The 20,293-nt window shown below is 37.1% G+C and overlaps 2 protein-coding genes and 1 long non-coding RNA gene across 4 annotated transcripts; 2 read left to right on the top strand and 1 right to left on the bottom strand.

Moving 5' to 3' along the window:
- Positions 1-227: 227 nt before the first annotated feature.
- si:dkey-85k7.12 lies at positions 228-9,896 on the bottom strand. Of its 2 annotated transcripts, XM_678994.11 has the most exons (7): positions 9,367-9,690; positions 8,289-8,359; positions 8,116-8,171; positions 7,888-7,987; positions 6,315-6,572; positions 5,953-6,213; positions 228-5,852 (listed from the first exon to the last, which is right to left on the bottom strand). In XM_678994.11, exons 3-7 carry the CDS (start codon positions 8,140-8,142, stop codon positions 1,180-1,182), a joined length of 5,319 nt encoding a protein of 1,772 aa, XP_684086.4. In that variant the 5' UTR covers positions 8,143-8,171; positions 8,289-8,359; positions 9,367-9,690; the 3' UTR covers positions 228-1,179. The 2 variants fall into 2 exon arrangements, with proteins under 2 accessions (XP_684086.4, XP_005172299.1); XM_005172242.6 differs by lacking the exon at positions 8,289-8,359 and having other exon boundaries at positions 9,367-9,896.
- Positions 9,382-11,633, top strand: LOC141375347 (uncharacterized). Its single transcript, XR_012383251.1, has 2 exons — positions 9,382-10,733; positions 11,000-11,633. It is a non-coding gene; the product is annotated as an uncharacterized lncRNA (long non-coding RNA).
- Positions 11,634-14,619: 2,986 nt separating this feature from the next.
- On the top strand, positions 14,620-20,214 carry si:dkey-85k7.10. Its single transcript, XM_068222583.2, has 2 exons — positions 14,620-15,119; positions 17,876-20,214. Exons 1-2 carry the CDS (start codon positions 14,811-14,813, stop codon positions 18,455-18,457), a joined length of 891 nt encoding a protein of 296 aa, XP_068078684.1. The 5' UTR covers positions 14,620-14,810; the 3' UTR covers positions 18,458-20,214.
- The last annotated feature ends 79 nt before the right edge of the window (positions 20,215-20,293 follow it).

Here is a 20,293-nt window from a genome sequence, read left to right as displayed (position 1 = left end):
TCTGATGAGCTATCCATCTTTTAAGTTGGAGGACATTTTGGGATAAAGTGCACAGATGCTATTAAAATTGTAATTTTAATATTTTATATTTAAAAATATTAAATTACTTTGTTAATGTAGTACAGACAAGAGTTTTTGGTTTTTAAGTGGTTTACATCACACACAGTTTAGCATTGCCATTCACTTAATATTAAACAAAAGAAAACATACTCCACCCATTCTCACCAAAGGGTTCAAGCGCAACTTTATAGCATCATTAACCTTCGTCCAATAGGTATTTTAAGGGAAAAACAAATTTCTTATTTTGTGTTTAACAGAAGAAAGGCAAATAGGCTTGAAACAAGTGAAGCATAAGTAAATGATGACAGAATAATTTTAGGAGAAAAAGCTCCTTAATGAAGGCCTACTAAAATTCTGCTTCCAAATGATCACAACGAATGACAAAGTAATCATCACAAAATAATTAATGATTAAAATTGCAATATATTGACAACATTTTTCATCAAACAGCATAACATTCAACTTGACAAAAAGAACTGTAACCTACAGAACATTGCACCATTGTAGTCATTTTGTATGATGCATTCATTTTTCTTTCATCTAATTCTTCCAACCTTTGAACAATGAACCCGTATTTCAAATCAGATCAGTTGACCACTGTGCTATTACAAAATGTCTGATAAGAAAATAGATATACAATAGATATAATTGGCCACAGTGAAAAAAAAATACCAAGAGGGTAGAAAAAGATTAATAACAATTTTACATTTATGAGCATTTAAAAGGCTTAGAAAGAAGGTACGTTTTAGCATAGTTTTGAATACATGATTTTTTCTTATTTTCATTGTTGATAAAAATGTCAGTATCAATTTTTTTTTTATTTTTGCCTTTATTTGACAGGACAGTAAGTGAAATGGGGGGAAGGGGTGCATTCAGGAAAGGCCCCCAAGTTGGGATTCGAACTTGGGATGCCTGGAGCGCTGCCATACCATATGTCAGCACACTAACCACTGGGCTATCATACCGACATTGCCATCTTTCAATGAGAAAAACAGTCACTGTTATGCAATTTGTCTCTGCAAAATGTGTAGGAATTTAACCAATGTATGTTTTGTGTAGGCTGATTGTGAGAGCTCTGTCAAATCACTGTACCTACAGTTGTAAAATGAATATAATCATTTATTTCACACTGAAAGCCTCTTTTAAACTCTTCTCTGCTTGTTGTTTTGTTATCATTTTCCAGATAACAGGTATATCAGCAGGCTGTGCATTGTATTTTTCAGCAAACTTAGTGTTGTAGCGAGCCATCACATATTTCCAGTAGTCTGAGGCCTGTATGCTAGTATCGGCAGGGATGTGCCAATCTGGAAAGATTTCTCTGTACCTCTTGTATGGATGAAAACTGTACTTAGTCTCAAAGCACTCAAATTTTCTTTCACTTTGGACATTTGTGGAGCAAATGTTTGTCACTAATTTTTCAGAATTCACTTTTCTGTATCTGCCGATTCCCTGAGGTCTGTGAACTGAAGCACAGTGTTCAGAGTGAGCTTCTCCACCAGCCTCACATGGAGTGCTGCAGAATGGACACTGTTTTCCACATCCAAACACCCTCTTGAAAAGTTCATCCTGGGGTTTTATTTTGAGTTTGAACAGTTTGCCCTTTATGTCAATTTTCTTCAACTGTTTCTTCACTGTCTGTTCCATTTCCTCCACTGATTTGCTTAGCCAGCATGCAAATGACTCTTGAGATGCATTGTTGAGGACCATCACTGTTTCTAGAGCATCTTTGGGAATTATAAGCTTTTGCCCAAGCTTCCTACATATGCACTGGATGAATTCTTTGATGCCACTTTCATCTGTTTCATTCTGGGCTGATTTGACAGCTTCCAGAATCTCCTTGGTAATTCCTCTGAGGTGACATTCTTCCAACTCAGAGACTTTATTGTTGCTCGAAAAATGTTTGATTATTTGATCTTCTATCCAGCCCTTAACAAAGGATTCGTAGAAGCTGATGTATTTTTCATACTGCTCAAACTTGTCTTCATTTACAAGTTGCTTTAGGAGGGAGTACTGGAAAAATGCACGAGTGCTGAACTGAAATGCATTTTTCCCCTGTAGCATTTGATCTACAATGTCTGGACCCAAGGAGCTGTAGATGAATGCCTCAACAGCAGGCTTTAAGCAGAGTTTTGTGAATTCTTCTGCTTTTCTCTGGCACTGATCACGATCATAGAACAGGTCTTTAAAATCATTTTGATATTTGCCTTTAAACCTGTCAAGGCATCTACGTGGATCATTCTGCATAATGAAATGATCATGCATGTCTTGAAACGATTTAGCCGAAAACCCGCAAACATATAGTTTAAGGGACAGTTCAAAATCATCTGAAAATCCAATATTCTTGTTGGATTTCAGCCTGTTATCAATTATGTGTAGGATCTCCTGAATGTAGGCATCATGGTAATCTGAATGCCTTGCCATCTTTTCCAATACAACCTGACAACATGTCTGAATTATATTTTCTGCCAAATTTTGCAGCTGCATTGATGAGTTGTCATTAGTCATACGTTTATACCACCTTTTGAAAAAGATTTCTTTCTTGATTTTGAACTCCCCTTGTCCATAATTCTCCAGTTTCACATTTACTAATTGCTCTGTAACTGAACTTCCTTTATGTTTCATTTTATCCCTAAGTTCCTTGAAAACGCAGTCAAATATACTTATTTTCCTCAGTCCAGTATTTGACAACTCGTTGACGGATTCCTGCCATATTTCTTCAAAAAACTGCTCAAGCTCCTCGTCAGTTTTCTGGGCATCATTGTATTTGCGTAACTCCTCCAAGAGACTCAACACCTTTTTCTCCATTGTATCAGTGAATTTTTTCTTGATGTTATCCAGCTTATTCATTCCTCTCCTTATTTCCACAATTGTCTCAAGTTGTGTTACCAAGGAGCTCTCATTTACCCTTCTGAGAGACTTTATGCTGCTTACAAAGCCTTCTTTGTACTTTTCCACAAGAAAGACATGACCCTCTGTTTGTTCAAAGTATTTGGACAGGTTATCCATTGTGGTCTTTTCCAGTGTGTCAAGTTTTGTGACAGCTTCTTGTTTCAGTTTGAATAAAATATCTTTCAGGTCTGACTTGTCTGATTTCTGTTTGAATATCTCAAAGTTTGACACTCTGGTTTCAGCTTGAGTTAACCAAGAGTGCATTTCCTTTTTGAAAGACCATTCCCATCTATTGTATTCTGCACACAGTCTCATGTAAGCATCTGCCACCAAGCTATTCCTGAAGCTAAATATGAAGTTTTCATACTTGACTGCATTCCACAAGCTTTTCGTCCACTCCAAAAAGTCAGTAATGTTGTTTACATGTGTGTTACATTTGCATTGTGCAATTATCTCAGCCATGTTCTTTTTAAAGTCATAGACAGCCTCGGAGTAGCCAGCGTTCACTGGTGCCATTGGAGGATTTCCATGCCAGAGCCCAGGGATATACCAGTTGCAGGTCTCCGGATCATACTCCATCACATCTGTGAACATTTTATACTCCTCCTTGTTCTCCATTCTAGCTGCTGCCTCTGTCATCTCATTCAGCTGCTCCAGCAGAAGCTTCCGATCTCTCATGTTCTTGTCATGGGCTGATACATCAGCGACATTTTGGTGGACAAACTGACACTTGGGTTTTTTACCTATTTCCTTCATTCTGAGGAAGGCATGGACCACAATTTGCAAAATGTCCTTCATCTCTGTGGAATTCTCCATTGCGATGTTGATGATTGTGACGTCACTCAATCCAACAACAAGTGTGGCTAATTCGTTGTCATGTTCATGGCTATCATCTAGTTTTGCAAGCTCTGGGGATTTCAGGCCTTCAGTGTCAATTATCACTAAATAATCACAGCCAAGTTGTTGTTTGATGTCATCTTTGACTTTAATCAGCTGCATGAAAGCTCCTCTGGTGCATCTTCCACTGCTGACAGCAAATTGAACTCCAAACATGGTGTTCAGCAAGGTGGATTTCCCTGTGCTCTGGACTCCTAAAACTGTGACCACCATGATTTTATTATTGGGCTGCACTAAAGAGTTTAGATACTTCAGTACATCACTCACCCATCTAAGAGGAATATTTGAAGCATCTCCATCAACCAGTTCTAGTGGGAAACCATTCAACATCAGCTTAGCACATAACTTTGGCAAGTGGAGCATTTGTTGACGTGATTCTAGGTTTTCTGAAAGCGACACAGCGGCTTCGTAAAGTTGGCCCATTTCACGCAGGAAGTGCTCTACTCCTAAAGAACTGTTGGAGATCTGTTGATCGAGCTGTGCGATTTCCTCTTTGTTTTCTGAAAAATGCTGACACTTTTCTTTGTACTGCTCTCGGAGGTCGGAGAGGTTTGTTCGGGAGAGATTGTCTAGGTTCATCCGCATCCACTTTAGGAAGTAGGTCCTCTCCTGGCTTGATGTCGATAATGCGCTAATAAAACAAGACATTGCCTCTGAAATGTCATATTTATTTTGCAGTTTCCTGAGTTCAATCTTTTTAATCTGGAGATCACTCTTGTATATCTCTATATTTTGATCACCAGCTTTCCGGAGTCTGCATTCCTCTTTTTCCAGTTTAGCCAGATCTTTCCAGATTTTACCCTGAAGGGGAAGCTGATCCTCTTTGAACTGCAAGGTGTCCTGTATACCTTTTATTATGACATGCGCGTTATTTTTTGCTTTTTGGCAATCTTCGGTGTCTTCATCTACTAGAATTCCAAGCTCGTGTGCTATGGTGTCCATTTTCTCCAGGCATGCTTTGATAGGATGGTTATTGATTATGTAATTCACTGTGGTATGCAGATTTTTGACAAAATGTGCATCATTTTGTTTCATCTTCAGAATGATGTTGTCTTTCTTCAAGTTCATTTCAAGGGCTGTGCTTTTCAGCTGATGCAAATTAAATGTTTTGCTTTGGGCGTTGCCCACTAAATAAACTTGTGCTTTAGCATGTTGGTTGGTGAGAAGCTTGTAATTTGTGTCCAGATTTTCAAAAAACACAAAAACTGCAGTGGAGGTCTGACATAAGAATGAATACTGCGTTTCAAAGGTACTGATGTCCCCTCTCAAGTTTGCAAAAGCCACAGGTTCAGGAAAGACATCAATGTTTTTGTTTCCACAAGGTAGATACCAACTCATCTCCACTAACCCATCTGATATCTTTCTCGGGATATCTCCACAGTCCATGTCACGATGTACAAAGGTATCATGATACTGTTGGGGGTTGCTAAGCAGTTTGTTTAAGATCTGAGATTTAGAAATGCTGCAGTCACCCAGTCTAACAAAGGACACTAAGGGGAGCTCAGAGTGAACAATTCTGTCCTCCACAAAGCCTTTTTGGTCTGACAAGGAGTGAGGTCTAAATTTCTTCACAATATCTCTCATGGCCCAAAGCATGTACATGCACTGTTGACCATCACAGTCTGGAAGAAGCAAAGGCACAGAGAACTGACACATTGACATTTTTGAGACCATTTCCTGTTGTAGGAAACCATCAGAACAATGAAAGAGGGTGGTCACTATGTCTAAAGGGTTTACATTGACATTCTGATCGATCTGAAAAATAGATGTGTCATTGTAGATATCTAAAGTTGACAAATCGTCATCTGGTGCATATTTGACACTTCTTGCCGTCACATTTACCATCATGAGTTTCTTCAGGAGTAGCCATGGTAAAGATGATAGAAACTGGGCTGGCTCATCGGTCACTGAACTCTTGTCGATCTGCAGCACATCACTGAGTGAGAGTTTGTTTGGGTAGTACTGCTCCAAACCCAAATCCTGCAAGAGGCCCTGGATGTTTGTTTCTGTTGAAAAAAAAATAATAATTATAATATGATTAGATACAATAATGCTGTAACCTTAAGTATATAAACTGTCTATTGAAATATGTAATATATTACTAACTCGTTTGAGCGTATGTCACTGCTTCTTTACTTCGAATGCCATTTGGAAGCACTCTTGTAATGTGAAAAGAGTACTTATTCCCCGGACTTAGGTCACTGAAAACCACACTTCCAGATTCTGTCATGTCATCCTGGATGTTTCTTCCATTCTGTCGACAGACCACATGAAAGTTCTTCTCTTTATATCCAGATACATCCCAAATAAGAGTTACTGATGTGGTTCCCACATTCTCAACCTTGAATTTGTCAGGTGGGACTGGCTCTGTAAAGAAATCATGAAATTATTTATGTTGTAACTTCATAGCTGACCCACATCTCATACAATATTAAGTCAGTAGCTTGTGAATACTAAAAGACAATTACTGGTGGATGCAGTCAGTTCAGTTCCTGCACTTCGATCACCGTTTACTGAAACTGAAATGATGGTGAATGCATATTCAGTCTCTGGAGAAAGATCTTCTACTTCCATGGCTGATGCATTGGAGATTGTAAAGGTCTTTGTAGTTGTAGGATTGAAGCAAGTTAACTCAAATGTAGTTATGTTTTCTGGGCTATTCCAGGCAAGAGTAATGGAACTGGTCCCAATATGCTGCACTGAAATCTCACCTGGTGCAGGCACATCTGTGAAAAAAAAATAAGCAAACAATCTCACTATCTTGATTAAGCCTGTCACGATTTAGATTTTAAATCGAAATAGATCGAAATTCATGCTCAATCTCGAATGTCAAATCAAAAAGTGGAATCGTCAATGCTGCCACGCCCCAATGTCATGTCAGCTTTGCTTACCAAGCGGAAAAAAACAAGCTTGTTGAAGTGCTGCGAGTCAATGTAACAGCTACAACAAACAGCTAAAAGATAGCATGGCAACTGCAGACACAGAAGACTCATCAACAGAACTTGAACCCCCTCAGGGCATCTTCACAGGCAGCACAAAAACATAGATTCATCTGTTAAACCAACAAGTGTAACACAAACCACTCTCCTGTCTTAATTTGGAATAAAACTTCCAAGTTACTCAACCCGTGCAACCCATGAAAAGGCAATTACAAGCACGGTAGGTGTATTTATAGCCACGAACATACGACCTTCTTCAGTGGTAGAAAACTCTGGTTTTAGGCATTTAATTAGCGTGCTAGAACTACACTACGAAATCCCAAGTAGAACGCATCTCACAGCTATGGTGATACCCTCTATGTACAATAATGTGAAGGGGAAAGTTATTGAAGGTCTTAGCAGTGTACATTTAGTAGTCTTGACTACAGATTGCTTGACCTCCAGATCTAGACAGAGCTTCATGACTGTCACAGCGCACAGGTCAGATATGATTATAGGATATAGCATAAAAGTCTTAAAATGGCATAGCTTGTGCTTTCAAATTTTTCATTTTTAAATCGAGAGTCGAATCGAACCATGACTTTGGAATCGAAAATGTAATCGAATCGAGGATTTGGAGGATCATGACACCCTTAATCTTGATAGAGTAGATAGTCTTGATAGATCTTGACTAATAATTTATTTCAATCAGTATGAATCTGCTGTTGCTTTCTGTATGCTACTTTACAGATGTTTCCAAAAACCCTACGATAATATCTGTCTGTTGTTCCTACTGTATATAAATGAAATGTTGTTTCAGAGGCAGTCTGTAATTTTGAGAGGGGTCTGGATGCAAACCTGGTGCAGTGCAATCTGAGCTGCATCTAATGCTTTTTAATGCCCTCACCTAACCCCACCTCTAACCCTACCCATCACAGTGACGTCACTCACTCCATTGAGTGCATTATGTCTGACATCGCTGAGTGATGCAATCTCAGCTTGCATCATAAAGGCTGCATCCAGATACTATTGCAATAAAAGGCACCAATAGCTACTTTTAATGTATTACTGGCATATAATGACAGTCTCGTTAAGAATGTGTGATACAAGGGCTATTTCTTACTTTGTAACTTGGCAACCTCTTCCTGATGTGTCTCAGCAGAACATGTAAATACTTGTTGTTTGTCTTTTGTGTCTTCACCTGTAGATTCATTGGTAGTTTCCTTCCAAAAAAAAAAAAGATATATTAATGACTTTCAGATTGGATATATTAATATGATGAATGTATTATTTGAGGCATAATTTGCCAAGCAGATTATGAAGGTTTGAAAAGAAAAGATTTAATGCTTACTATTTCCACTGTGGGGCAGCAGTCCATTTCAGTTGATTGGGAACTGTTTGAGACTCCTAAGTAAAATCAAATGATTTTAAATTGCTAACTATAATTGCATAAATCATTTAACAACTATTAAAAGCAAATTAAACCATGGCTTGATTTTACATCAACAAGAAATAGCCTCTCACTTTTACTGTCTTCAACACTCAAATTAGCTCAGCCCGCTATATGTAGTTGCCACACCCCAAAATCACTTGATCTGGAAAAATCCAAGCAGACATGTTTTAATGTTATTGTCATTGTTAACATTTTGGGAGTTGGTAAAACCATGAAAGGCTTACTGATTATGGTAAATGAACAATAAACTTTGTTGAGAGAAATGTAGCAATATGGATTAATGTATTTTGCATTATTAATTTCACACTCAAATCAATTTAGGCTTTTATCTTAAAAATGCTATTTATTTACAACAGATACTTAGACTTTTCTAGTTGTTACAGTAACAAAATAAGTATGTTAAGGTCAATTATTTTATAAAGCACATTTAGCACAGCCACCACCAAGCTGGCCAAAGTCCTGTACATCAGCAACATTTTTAAAAGATATCAAAGAAATGTTTAAGCAAAATTAACACTGCAATATGAATAGCAAAATAAAGAAAAGAAAACAAGTAGGTATTTAATGAGTTTTGGCAGTAAGAAATTGTTTAACTCGTTTAAATGTTTAAGGTTTTATCTTTAAAATGCCAATATTTCTGCCAATATCCAGAAGGGGAATAAAACTCATGTGATAAGCCAAAGAAAATCATAAAAATAAATAGTACACTCAGACTTTTCCAGTTGCCCTAAATTATAGAAACAACAAATAGCAACAAGTATGTCAATTTATTTATAAGGCACATTTAGCAGGCTGACCAAAGTGCTTTACGGTGACATTTTTTAAATAAATATCAAAGAAAGGTTTATATAAATTTAAATACAATCAATACTGCAATATTAAAAGGCTCAATAAAAATAAGTAGGTTTTTAGCAGGCATTTAAAGAGTTTTGGGAGTAAGAAATTGCTTAACTCTAGATAATAGACGAAGTTGATCAAAACTGGACCCAATAACCCGTATGCAAATATAAATGCAAATGAATAGACTCTCCAAATCAGGACAAAAACAGAGTTCTCATTTTGGCGGATTTTATTTAATTTTGTTTTGTTATTGTGGAAACCCAAGACGGCAGTATTTCTCTGTGTAATAAATTCTCAAAAGCTACTTACAACTGATATCCATGCGTCTAGAGAAGGAAAACCTCTGCAGTCTGCCTTTCTGTGCTGAAATAACTTCCTCTGTCTGCAGGGTTAAATTCATTGCAGGAACAAGTGACGTTTATCAGACGAAACTATGTAGGCTAGGTTGTGCGAGACAATTCACATTTTGTCATCGTTTATATCGTATTGACATAACTGCCTTTGCACATCAAGTATTTACTGTTTTATCTCCGAATTATCGTAAAGTTGCAACCTAATAATGTTTATCACAAGAAGCAACTTTAGGCTACTTCTTTTTCGGTGGTTTGGTCCTAAAGGCGAAACGAAACAGACAGTTCACATAAAACGAAACTTATTTGTTCCTGGCAAATAGATCTCCCAGCCGTTGGTTAATCAAATAAGACTTTCTGAGTATTATAAATATAAATTCATTAGCTGGCAAAGGAGGCAATGTTTTGCGGTCTTTTTCTAACTAAGGGATAAGGGATAGTTCACCCAAAAAACGAAAGTTGCTCACTATTTGCTCATCTTCATACGGAGACCCGAAAGGGTTGTGATGGTGGGGGGTCCAGGGGGGAAATAGGTGGACATTTTGATAAATATTGGAAACCAGTTACCAGTATTGAAATCCATAAAATGAAAAACTACAATGTGGATGGCAAAGGTTGCCACTTTTCAAAAATCTTTAAAACATTTTCTTTTTTGGGGTAAGAGACAACCGAATCTTCAGTTTGGGTTCAATTATACCCCTTTAAATCCATCTGTTTCTAAAGTATTTCACATAATATCTAAGTTTATGTTTTATTTCACAAGAAAAACTGTGAGCTGTGTTTTAATTAGGCTAAATGCTTTTTATGAGTTGAATCTGTGACCATTCTTTCTCTTTTGAATACTGTGCTGTGTACTATTGGTCAGGATAGAAGAGTTACAGAGGTGAGACTTTGCATACGGCAGCCATACACTCTTCCATTTTTTCACTCTAACCTAATACACGATGGAAGAGCAGATGGATCCACCTGTCTTTACATTAAAAAATGGGAAATTTTATTACAGACTCTGATAATTCACAGTTTTTTTACTCACGGATGGCTCTTAAGACTTTGATCTTTAGAGTTCTTGTATTGACAGTTTTGCATCTGGCAGATGGCACAGTCTCCGACAGCTTTAAAGAATGCAGTCAGTTCTTTTATATGCATACAGCACCCAGTGGTATCCGAGGGGGCAATCTAAAGAGGATATGCCAGCGCTATGGAGATAAACTACGGTATGCCACACTGTATGACAGCAGCTGCCGGTTGGCACTTTATTCAGCATACACATTCAAAAAGTCAGATGGACAGAGGAGGATGGACACACCCTGGATGTATGAACCACAGGTAGAGTTTAATTTTCCCAGTTTATCATTTTACAATAAATAATTGTACAGTTAAAAAAAACTCTGTTTAAAAAAATGGCAAACATATTTACAAGTGGGTGAAAATGTAATAAAACATGTTTTTTTTTTATTTTAAAAAGGGTCTTTATTTGGAAATAAAGCAATGATCCAAAAGCACCAAATGATATTGTTTTATTATTGATATACATTTTTACACAATTATATGTTTTGATGATACTGTATGTGTTATTCTTTTGTCTTCTATAGCTGGTATCCCCTGATGAAGGTGGGAACATGAAAGTGTTGCCCTCTAGTGGTGAAATAGACCAGCTGCTTGAGGAGAGCCAAGCTGTGCTGGCAGACTATGTTGATGCGGTGGAGTTTGCACGAGGTCCACTTAACCCTGACCAGCACCAGGCAGGCAACCAAGACAAAGCAGCTACCTATACACTTACAAATGTGGTTCCTCAGATCACAGAATTTTTGGAGGGCCCATGGGCCACATATATTGATATGGTGCGTCGCCGCTTGAATAACTTTTGCCGTGGCACTGCCTATGTGGTGACTGGGGTTACTGTATCAGGGATGACCATCCGAAGAGGAAAGGAAGATCGCATGGCTGTCCCAAAGTACTTGTGGTCTGCATATTGCTGTCCGCGGTTTGATAGAAACTCACCCTATGAAGTGCGGTTCATGTTTCCCACATACGCAGCATATGCATTGAATGAGATAGTGGGACACAGTGTTACAGAAGTGCCTCTGAAGGCTTTAGAGACCTTTCTGAAAACTAAGTCTAACACGGACAAAAGCGTGAGCATCTTTTTCAAAGACTGTCTTTCAGAAAATACACATGCCAATGGGAAGTGAATGTAAACAACTTATTAAAAATTTGTGAATATGACTTGTGTGTGTATTTGTGCCATGTAGATGATACGAATTTAAATAATAAAGACTAAATACATTTTAAAAAGTGCAACATACATCAACTACTGGTAGAAGTGTGAATCAAATTCAATTCAATTCACCTTTATTTGTATTGCGCTTTTACAATGTAGATTGTGTCAAAGCAGCTTGGAAAAAACTTCACCAATTAGTGAGAGTAAAGAATTAAAAAACCTTGAGAGAAACCAGGCTCAGTTGGGCACAACCATTTTCCCTTATGGCCAAACGTCTTGTGCAGACCTGCAGGTGCTGAAGAAGCTGGATGTCAGCGAGACTCATCTGTCCCTGGAGTGTCACAGGAATCAGTCTCTTGCTCTCCACTCCTCCATGACCACCACAGCAGCTGCTCAGGATACGGCCTGGTCCAAGATTATGGAAACCTTGGGATCATCTCGCCACTGGTCTTGGATCGCATCAGTGGCGCTGCATAGTCTCTGAGGGCCTGGGTATGAGTATCTCCAAGTGGAAACAGAGAATAAAAAAAATAATTAGCATAGCTGCTGTTCATACTGTATATAAACGAGATGCAAAAACCTACGTGGAGCACATTTATGTATCATACTGTTATGTGATGCACTGAGTGTATACTTTACAAACAAGATAGGTTTTTAAACTAGTATTGAACTGCGAGAATGTGTCTGAGCCTTGAAGCCATAAATGAGAAGGCTCACCCCCTTTACTTCACTTTGCTATTCTAGGTACTACTAGAAGCTCTGAATTTTGAGATCTTAAAGAACAGGTTGGATTGTAGCGAAACAGGTTGGTTAGATAAACAGGAGCTAGATCATTTAAAGCTTTATAGGTAAGAGCCAATATTTTAAAATCAGCCTTGAAGTCATAAAAGCATGGACTATAGCTTTTCTGCATCTGAGATGGATAACTTAGCAATATTTCTCAGATGAAATAGGGCAGTTTTTGTGACATGGGATATATGATTTTCAAAAATTAAATTGCTGTCTAATATGACACCCAGATCTAAAAGTTAAATTGCTGTCTAATGTGACACCCAGAATAAACTATTAAAATTATATCTGAAAGTATTTTTTTACAATGAATGTATTGGAATATAATTGTATTAGTTAGTCTTTACAAGGCTGAGAAGGCAATAAAGTCACCCAAGTCCTACTCTATGTGAATGATTTCCATTTTTATCATGCCATACGGCAGAGCAGCGTGTGTGTATCCATGACTACTTCTATCTCTGCATTTAAATATCTCTTTGTTGATAGGGTAAATGTGAATTTAAATGTAACTGTTGAAGTTTGATGGATTGCATACGTATGGCTTTGTTATTATTGTTTGCGTATAAACAATACTGCTGCTAGTAGACACATGAAAAGCTAGTCATTTTATTCTTCGTGTACGACAAGGGGCAGCCACTTAAATATTTTTAAGCTTGAGACTTCTCGTCTTATTCACTTCCATTTATTTTTAGATGTTAAAAACAGCTTGTTATGCTGTTTTATGCTGCAAACAGATATTTTCTTCTTATATTATTCTACTATTTCTGTATAGTCATGCAAACACTTGTTTGTAGAGCAAGTAGTTTGACCGTTTTCTGCTGTTTATTATTCCTGGTCATTTCTCCTATAGGCAACTGAATCCGAAGTTCTAAAACAAATGCAAAAACGTGCACACTTCCGCATTGAAGAATAAGGTCAAAAGGCTTTGTCAAGTTATTATGTAACAGTTAAGCTTGCAAGTAAATAGAGTACTTGTAGTAAAAGTTATTAGGACAATATCTGATTCTTACATCAGTTGAAAAGGGGAACTTTATGAATGACACTTACTTGACAACAACAAAAGTTGTCTGATAAACCTCCCGGACTCCTAAGCGGAACTTGTTAGCTAACATTTGTTTAAGGAAGATTTAATATGACTTTTTAGTTTGTACTTATTGGCCCTGTACTGCCTGGTGACTCAGTTTATTTTGTTAAACATGTCAATATTGGCATTGATTAAATAAACACTAAGTACATTAGGTACTTAAAGGGACATTCATTCATTCATTCATTTTCTTTTCGGCTTAGTCCCTTTATTCATCAGAATCAACCACCAACTTATCCAGCATATGTTTTACACAGCGGATGCCCTTCCAGCCGCAACCCATCACTGGGGAACCCATACACACTTATTTGCACACATACATAAACTATGGACAATTTAGCCTACACAATTCACCTATACCACATGTTTTTGGACTGTGGGGGCAAGAGCACCTGGAAGAAACCCATGCGAATTTAGGGAGAACATGGAAACCCCACACAGAAACACCAACTGACCCAGCCGAGGCTTAAACCAGCAACCTTCTTGCTGTGAAGCAATAGTACTACCTACTGCGCCACTGCGTTGCACTTAAAGGGACAGTTTTCCCATAATTAAAGCTGATGTTAATGTATTCATCTTCGGTTTAATCATTCAAAATTACAAATAAAAAAAACAAATTGCTACTGTACTTAACCATACAAACCACAAATGAACAATGACTTTGCTTTGCTAATCAAAGTTTTGCCATGACATTTGCAGAGTAAATGGTAGACTAGTTGACTAGTCAGTTGCAAAAGTTCTGTTTAAGCATTAATAAAAATTGAGTTGAGTTGGCCAACAGTCATTGAAAAGATGATTTCAGAATTAAAGCAGTTACAGCTCTCACTTTGCTCTCGTAGATTGATATTTTTATGAAATAAATGTCTTTAAATTGGATGATATTTAAATATTTGTATAAATGCTTTACATTTTCTGTTTGGCATCTGGCTCAGGCTGTGCTGGCTGACTGTAAGTAAATGTTCACATTTAAAAAGCCAATAACCATTAGGACAGCAGTGAGCAAATGACCCTGCTGATTTGCATGTAGAGCAGGATAACGGCATGCTGAAGTTTGCCTTATCAACTTATACTAAGTTTTACTGTGGATCAGACTGTGGTTTTGCATGTACATTATACTCACATTCTCAATGCCTCTCATTCTATCTTACACCTACCAGCGAAGAGTCGCTCAATTTTAAATGAGATTAAGTCATTTGACTGGAGACCAGTCACAGGAAAAGACCGAGCATTTTTGTTCTGAAATTATTTGTTGTGATTCTGGCCTACTTAGTTCAGTTTAAAGAGCATTTCACAAACGCTTTACAACAACATGAAGCTCACAGTCTATTGCTGGTCCTGGTTTGGGATCTTGCTGATGTTTTTGATTCTAAGATCTCAAGCTAGTGTGGTAGATGACTTCTCTCAAGTACAGCGCTGTAAGGATTTTCTTTACCTGGGCACTCCACCACGAGGTTACCTCAGTACTTCTCTGAAAAAGATCTGCCAGAGATATGTGGACCAGCCTCGCTTTATCACTTTCTACGACCCTAAAAAGCACATTCCCATGTATTCCGCTTACATCTTCAAGAAATCTGATGGGGAAAAACGAGTAGATGTTCCCTGGATGTTTGAACCACAGGTGAGCATGTGCTAAGAGTACATCTGTATGAACGCCTTTAAAATTTTTGAGGTCAGTTAGATTTTTACTTTGAAAGGAAGGTCATCTTTATTTTGATGGTCTGTTTGTTGAATTTAAGTTACACTGCATCTACATGCAATTAATTCTTATTAGACTATAAGTAGACTGTTAGGTTATGGTTAGGGTTAGGATCAGTTTATTTTGACATGTATTTGCAAAGCTTCTTATAGTCAGTTAAATCTGTTGGAGCATATCAACAGATAATAAGCAGACAGTCTACTAATACTCAAATGGACCATCAAAACAAAGTGTTATCGAAAGGAATTCAATTATGCATCAGACTGATTAAAAGTGATAGTCTACATTGTTACAAAAAACATAATATGTTTCAAATAAATGTTGTTCTGGCGACACGGTCGCTCAGTGGTTATCATTGTCACATCACAGCAAGGTTGCTGGTTTGAGTCCTGGCTAGGTCAATTGCTATTTCTGTGTGGAGTTTGGATGTTCTCCCTGTGTTTGCATGGGTTTCCTCTGGTTTCACCCAGACATGCGGTATAGGTGAACTGAATAAACTAAATTGGCCGTAGTGTATGAGTGTGTATTGATGTTTCCCAGTTCTGGGTTGCAGCTGAAAGGGCATCCACTGTGTGAAACTTATGCTGGATAAGTTGGCGGTTCATTTCGCTGTGGCGACTCCTAATGAATAAAGGGACTAAGCAGAAGGAATATGAAATGAAATGAAATGAAAGAAATGAAATTAACGCTGTTCTTTGAAAGTTTTATGTATGATGTTTTCCAAAATATATTAATGGGATAGTTTACCCAAAAATGAAAATTCTGCCAATTCTTTTGTGTTCTGTTAAAGAAAAAAGAAGATATTATGAAGAATGTTGTAAACCTATAACGACTGACTTACACAGTATTTAATTTTACTACACTGTTAAAAATGCTGGGTGCCACACAGTTGATGTGTTATGAAAACATGAAGGAATTAGGTTAACTTATTTTAAGTAGACTGAATATAAAACAAGACGGTGTTTACGCATAATTATAAGTACTGTTAGAACTCTTAATTACAGCTAGTAAATAGGAATATTGTGAGATCTACAACTTGTACTATGTAACACCTCTGCAGTACCACCTGACTGTTTAAGATTAATTCAGATGTTGATAAGCTTACTTTAGAATCCAACAGCTCCAAATATAGAATGTTCATAACAGAATGTTACAAATATACAATGCTACAAAAAGAATGCTTTAAATCAAGAATGTTCTAAACAGAAAGCTTGAATTTTAGAATGTTCCAAATATAGAATGCTACAAATTGAAAATCTTCATAATGGAATGCGGGCATCATGGTGGCGATGTGGGTAGCATGATCGCCTCATAGCAAGAAGGTCGCTGGTTCGAGGCCCGGTCAGGTAAGTTGGTGTTTCTCTGTGGAGTTTGCATGTTCTCCCCTTGTTCGTTTTGTCCAGGTACTCTGGTTTCCCTTACAGTTGCTATAGGTGAATATGGTAAGCTAAATTAGCTGTCGTTTATATGTGTGAAAGAGTGTGTATGAGTGTTTTCCAGTGTTGAGTTGCGGCTGGAAGGGCATCTGCTGCGTAAAACATATGGTGGATAAGTTGGCGGTTCATTCCACTGTAGTGACCCCTGATTAATAAAGGGACTAAGCAAAAAGGAAATGACCGAATGAATATGAATGAACAAAAAACTCAAGAATTGTGATGTTTCAGCTCCTTTTAAGTAGTTTAAACAATCAGCAAATGTCACTTTTTGAGTGTGTTATGGATGCCGATGGTTGCAGATTTCCAAAACATTATTCACAACAGGAAAAAAAACTCCAACTCATTTGGAACAAGTAGGTATATGATGGCAGAATTGTCATTTTTGGGTGAACTGTCAATCTCTTTAAGAGGCACAACTGTTGTCAACAAGGATTTAAAAAAATAATTGTGTACAAAGTGTTAGGGGGGACACGATGGCTCAGTGGTTAGCACTGTTGCCTCATAACAAGAAGGTGGCTTGTTCGAGCCTCGGCTGGGTCAGTTGGCATTGTTCGCCCTTTGTTTGCTTGGGTTTCCCCCACAGTCCAAAGACATGCTGCATAAGCAAATTGAATAAACTAAATTGGCCATGCATGTGTGTGAATGAGTGTGTATAGATGTTTCCCAGTACTGGATTGCAGATGGAAGGGCATGTGCTGCCAAAAAAACATATGCTGGATAAGTTGTCAGTTCATTCAACTGTGGTGACCACTGATGAATAGAGACTAAGCTGAGGAAAAATAAATGAATGAACAAAGTATAAGCATTTTAGAAGGATTTCTGAACGATCATGTAATACTGAAGATCTGGAGCCACTGAAAACTTGCCTTGTCATTACATAAACAAATAAAATGCAGAATAGTTGTTTAATAGTTATAGGTAAAATATAAATAGTTTAACATTTAAAAAATCTCACCAACACCAAGCTTTTGAACAGTAGTTTACTTATCTTTTTAAATGCTTTTTAATTCAAAATTGGTTCTGCATATGCTTGAAGGTTTTGTTCCTGAAACGTTTGAATAAGATATGAGTTTATGACCCCTAATTATGCAGGGACTATGGCAAAAGTAAGTGAGTAAGTGAATGAGTTTATTGTAATCATTAAAGCTTCTGTGATTTGAGTGAGTTTATTGTAATCATAAATGTTTCTGGGACTCTTAAATAATCTATTTCCTCATCCCCTGTACTATTCATTTTGCACAGCTGGCAACTGAGAAAGGAAGCAGTAACATGGAGCCGTTCCCCCAATCCACCTTCATGCACAAGAACTTTGAAGACACTCAGGCTGTGCTAGAAGACTACGCTGACGTGGTCCAGTATGAACGTGGCCAGCTTAACCCAGACGAGCATCAGGCAGACCCGCTGGACAAGGCTGCCACCTACACCTTGACCAATGTGGTTCCTCTAATAAGAGAGTTCAGTTTTGGCCCCTGGAGCACTCAGGTTGAGGTTATCCGCAAACGCCTCAACAACTACTGCCACGGAAAGGCTCACGTAATCACGGGGGTGACCACATCTGGTAATATGATTCGGCGTGAAAACCTAGATCGTGTGGCCATCCCAGAGTTCATGTGGACGGCCTATTGCTGCACTGATTACGACCACAACGCCCCCTATTCTGAGCGCTATAAGTTTCCTGCGTTTGGTGCATATGGCCTTAATGATCGAGTGAATAACCACATAGTGGAGGTTCCCATCAAGTATCTGGAGAAGTTTCTCAAGGGTAAAATGGAGGTGGACAAGAACTTCCAGATCTTTTATAACGACTGTGTGTCGGATTTGTAAGGATTGTAGTGAATAACGAAACAATCCACTACATTCATCATCTGTAAATTGCAGATACAGTTAAAGCGAATTAGTAGCCCTGCTGAATTATTAGCCCCCTGTATATTTCCCTCAATTTCTGTTTAACAGAAAGAAGATTTTTTCCAACACATATTTTAACATAATAGTTTTAATAACTAATTTCTAATAACTGATTTATTTTATATTTGCCATGATGACAGTACATAATAATATACCAAACATTTTTCAATATACTTGTATTAAGTTTAATGTGCAATTTAAAAGTGTGACTAGGCAAGTTAAGATAATTAGGGAAGCCATTGTATAATGATGGTTTGTTTTGTAGAAAATTAACAAATATATATATTGCTAAGAGGGTTTATAATATTGACATTAAAATGGGTTAAAAATGTCAAAACTGATTTTATTCTAGCCAAAATAAAACAAGTAAGACTTTCTCTAGAGGAGATCACATATTATATGAATAACTGTGAAAGATCCCTTGCTCTGTTAAATATAATTTGGGAAACATTTCAAAATGAAAAAATAAAATCAAAATCAAAGGAGGGCTAATAATTTTCACTTCAACTGTATATGACCCTGAATCACAAAACCAGTCTTATGTTGCATGGGTATATTTTGGGCAATAGCCAGAAATATATTGTTGGGGTTAAAATTATAGATTTTTTTAAATGTCAAAAATCAATACAATATTAAGTAAAGACCATGTTCCATTAAGATTTTTGTAAATGTCTTACTGTAAAATTTACAGTAAAACCTATCCAAATTTAGTTTTTAATTAGTAATATGCGAACTTGATATTCCCTCTGATTGCATATTATCAAACAGTTTTATTTCAGACAAACTTTGTCAAGTGACAATCAATGAAAAGCTTATTTATTAATTTGTTATTTTTATTTAAGTTGCACTTGTGACTGGTTTTGGGGTCCAGGGACACTACATGATACAATGATAACGAATGATATTATGTCAGAAAAAGTACAGAAGTTTTCATTAATCCATTGCCTATTTCAAAGCCAAAACTGTGTTCCTTTTTAGATGTGCCTATTAATATCTACAGTGTATTATTTGCCTTTTGCAAGAAAAGACAGATTTTATACCTTTTTCTCCTGAGAATGCAACATATGATGTTTTGATTCATTGAATGAAGGCTCTTAAATCCTCCAAATTCAAGGGATTGTTCACTCCAAATTGAAAATGCACTCACGATTTACTCACCCTTGAGCAGTTTCAAACCTTTATGGGTTTCATTATTCTGTTGAACGTAAAAAAAAGAAAGAAAAAAAAGACATTCTGAAGAAAGCCTGAAACCAAAAGCCTTTGACATCCATAGTGGGAAAAACAAATACTATGGCAATTAATAGTTAACGGTTTCAAGCTGTCTTCAAATTATCTTCATTTGTGTTTAAGGATGCAGTAAATAATGACTGTCCTTTTAAACCATTATTATTTATACATATTTTGAATTTATTATCTATTCCATGGTTAAAACTGATTTTGAAGATTAACAATATTTATATAACACAAATTTAAGCAAGTCTCAATTGAGATATAAGACGTTGTTTTAATGTTGCAACACAGGCTTAATGACCTACCTGTAAAGCTAAAACACATTTTAAATAATTTAATTGGAATACATATTAAGAAATGTAAACGGGACAATCTGACAAACATCAAGATGCTGTTACCACATAAGAGGGAAGAATGTCTAAATAAAACTTAAGTGTCTACTGTTCAGTCACGTGGATTCATTTATCAGTTTCTTATCATGGTTTGATATTCAAATATTACTGTGCACTTGACCTGACTGGTTCA

Source organism: Danio rerio, chromosome 7 (genome assembly GCF_049306965.1).
Source record: "Danio rerio strain Tuebingen ecotype United States chromosome 7, GRCz12tu, whole genome shotgun sequence".
NCBI classification, from domain to species: Eukaryota; Metazoa; Chordata; class Actinopteri; order Cypriniformes; family Danionidae; genus Danio; species Danio rerio.
Note: the sequence above shows the minus strand (reverse complement) of the source record. Positions and strands in the feature narration are given on the sequence as shown.

What these genes read in the sequence shown, in the direction of transcription:
- si:dkey-85k7.12 (XM_005172242.6), bottom strand. Translation starts at nt 8,142, where the DNA reads ATGGACTGCTGCCCCACAGTGGAAATA. An exon ending in GCTGCCCCACAGTGGAAATA is followed by an intron (nt 7,988 to 8,115) that starts GTAAGCATTAAA and finishes TTTTTTTGGAAG; the next exon opens with GAAACTACCAATGAATCTAC. An exon ending in TGAACTGACTGCATCCACCA is followed by an intron (nt 6,214 to 6,314) that starts GTAATTGTCTTT and finishes ATTTCTTTACAG; the next exon opens with AGCCAGTCCCACCTGACAAA.
- si:dkey-85k7.10 (XM_068222583.2), top strand. Translation starts at nt 14,811, where the DNA reads ATGAAGCTCACAGTCTATTGCTGGTCCTGGTTTGGGATCTTGCTGATG. An exon ending in CCTGGATGTTTGAACCACAG is followed by an intron (nt 15,120 to 17,875) that starts GTGAGCATGTGC and finishes CATTTTGCACAG; the next exon opens with CTGGCAACTGAGAAAGGAAG.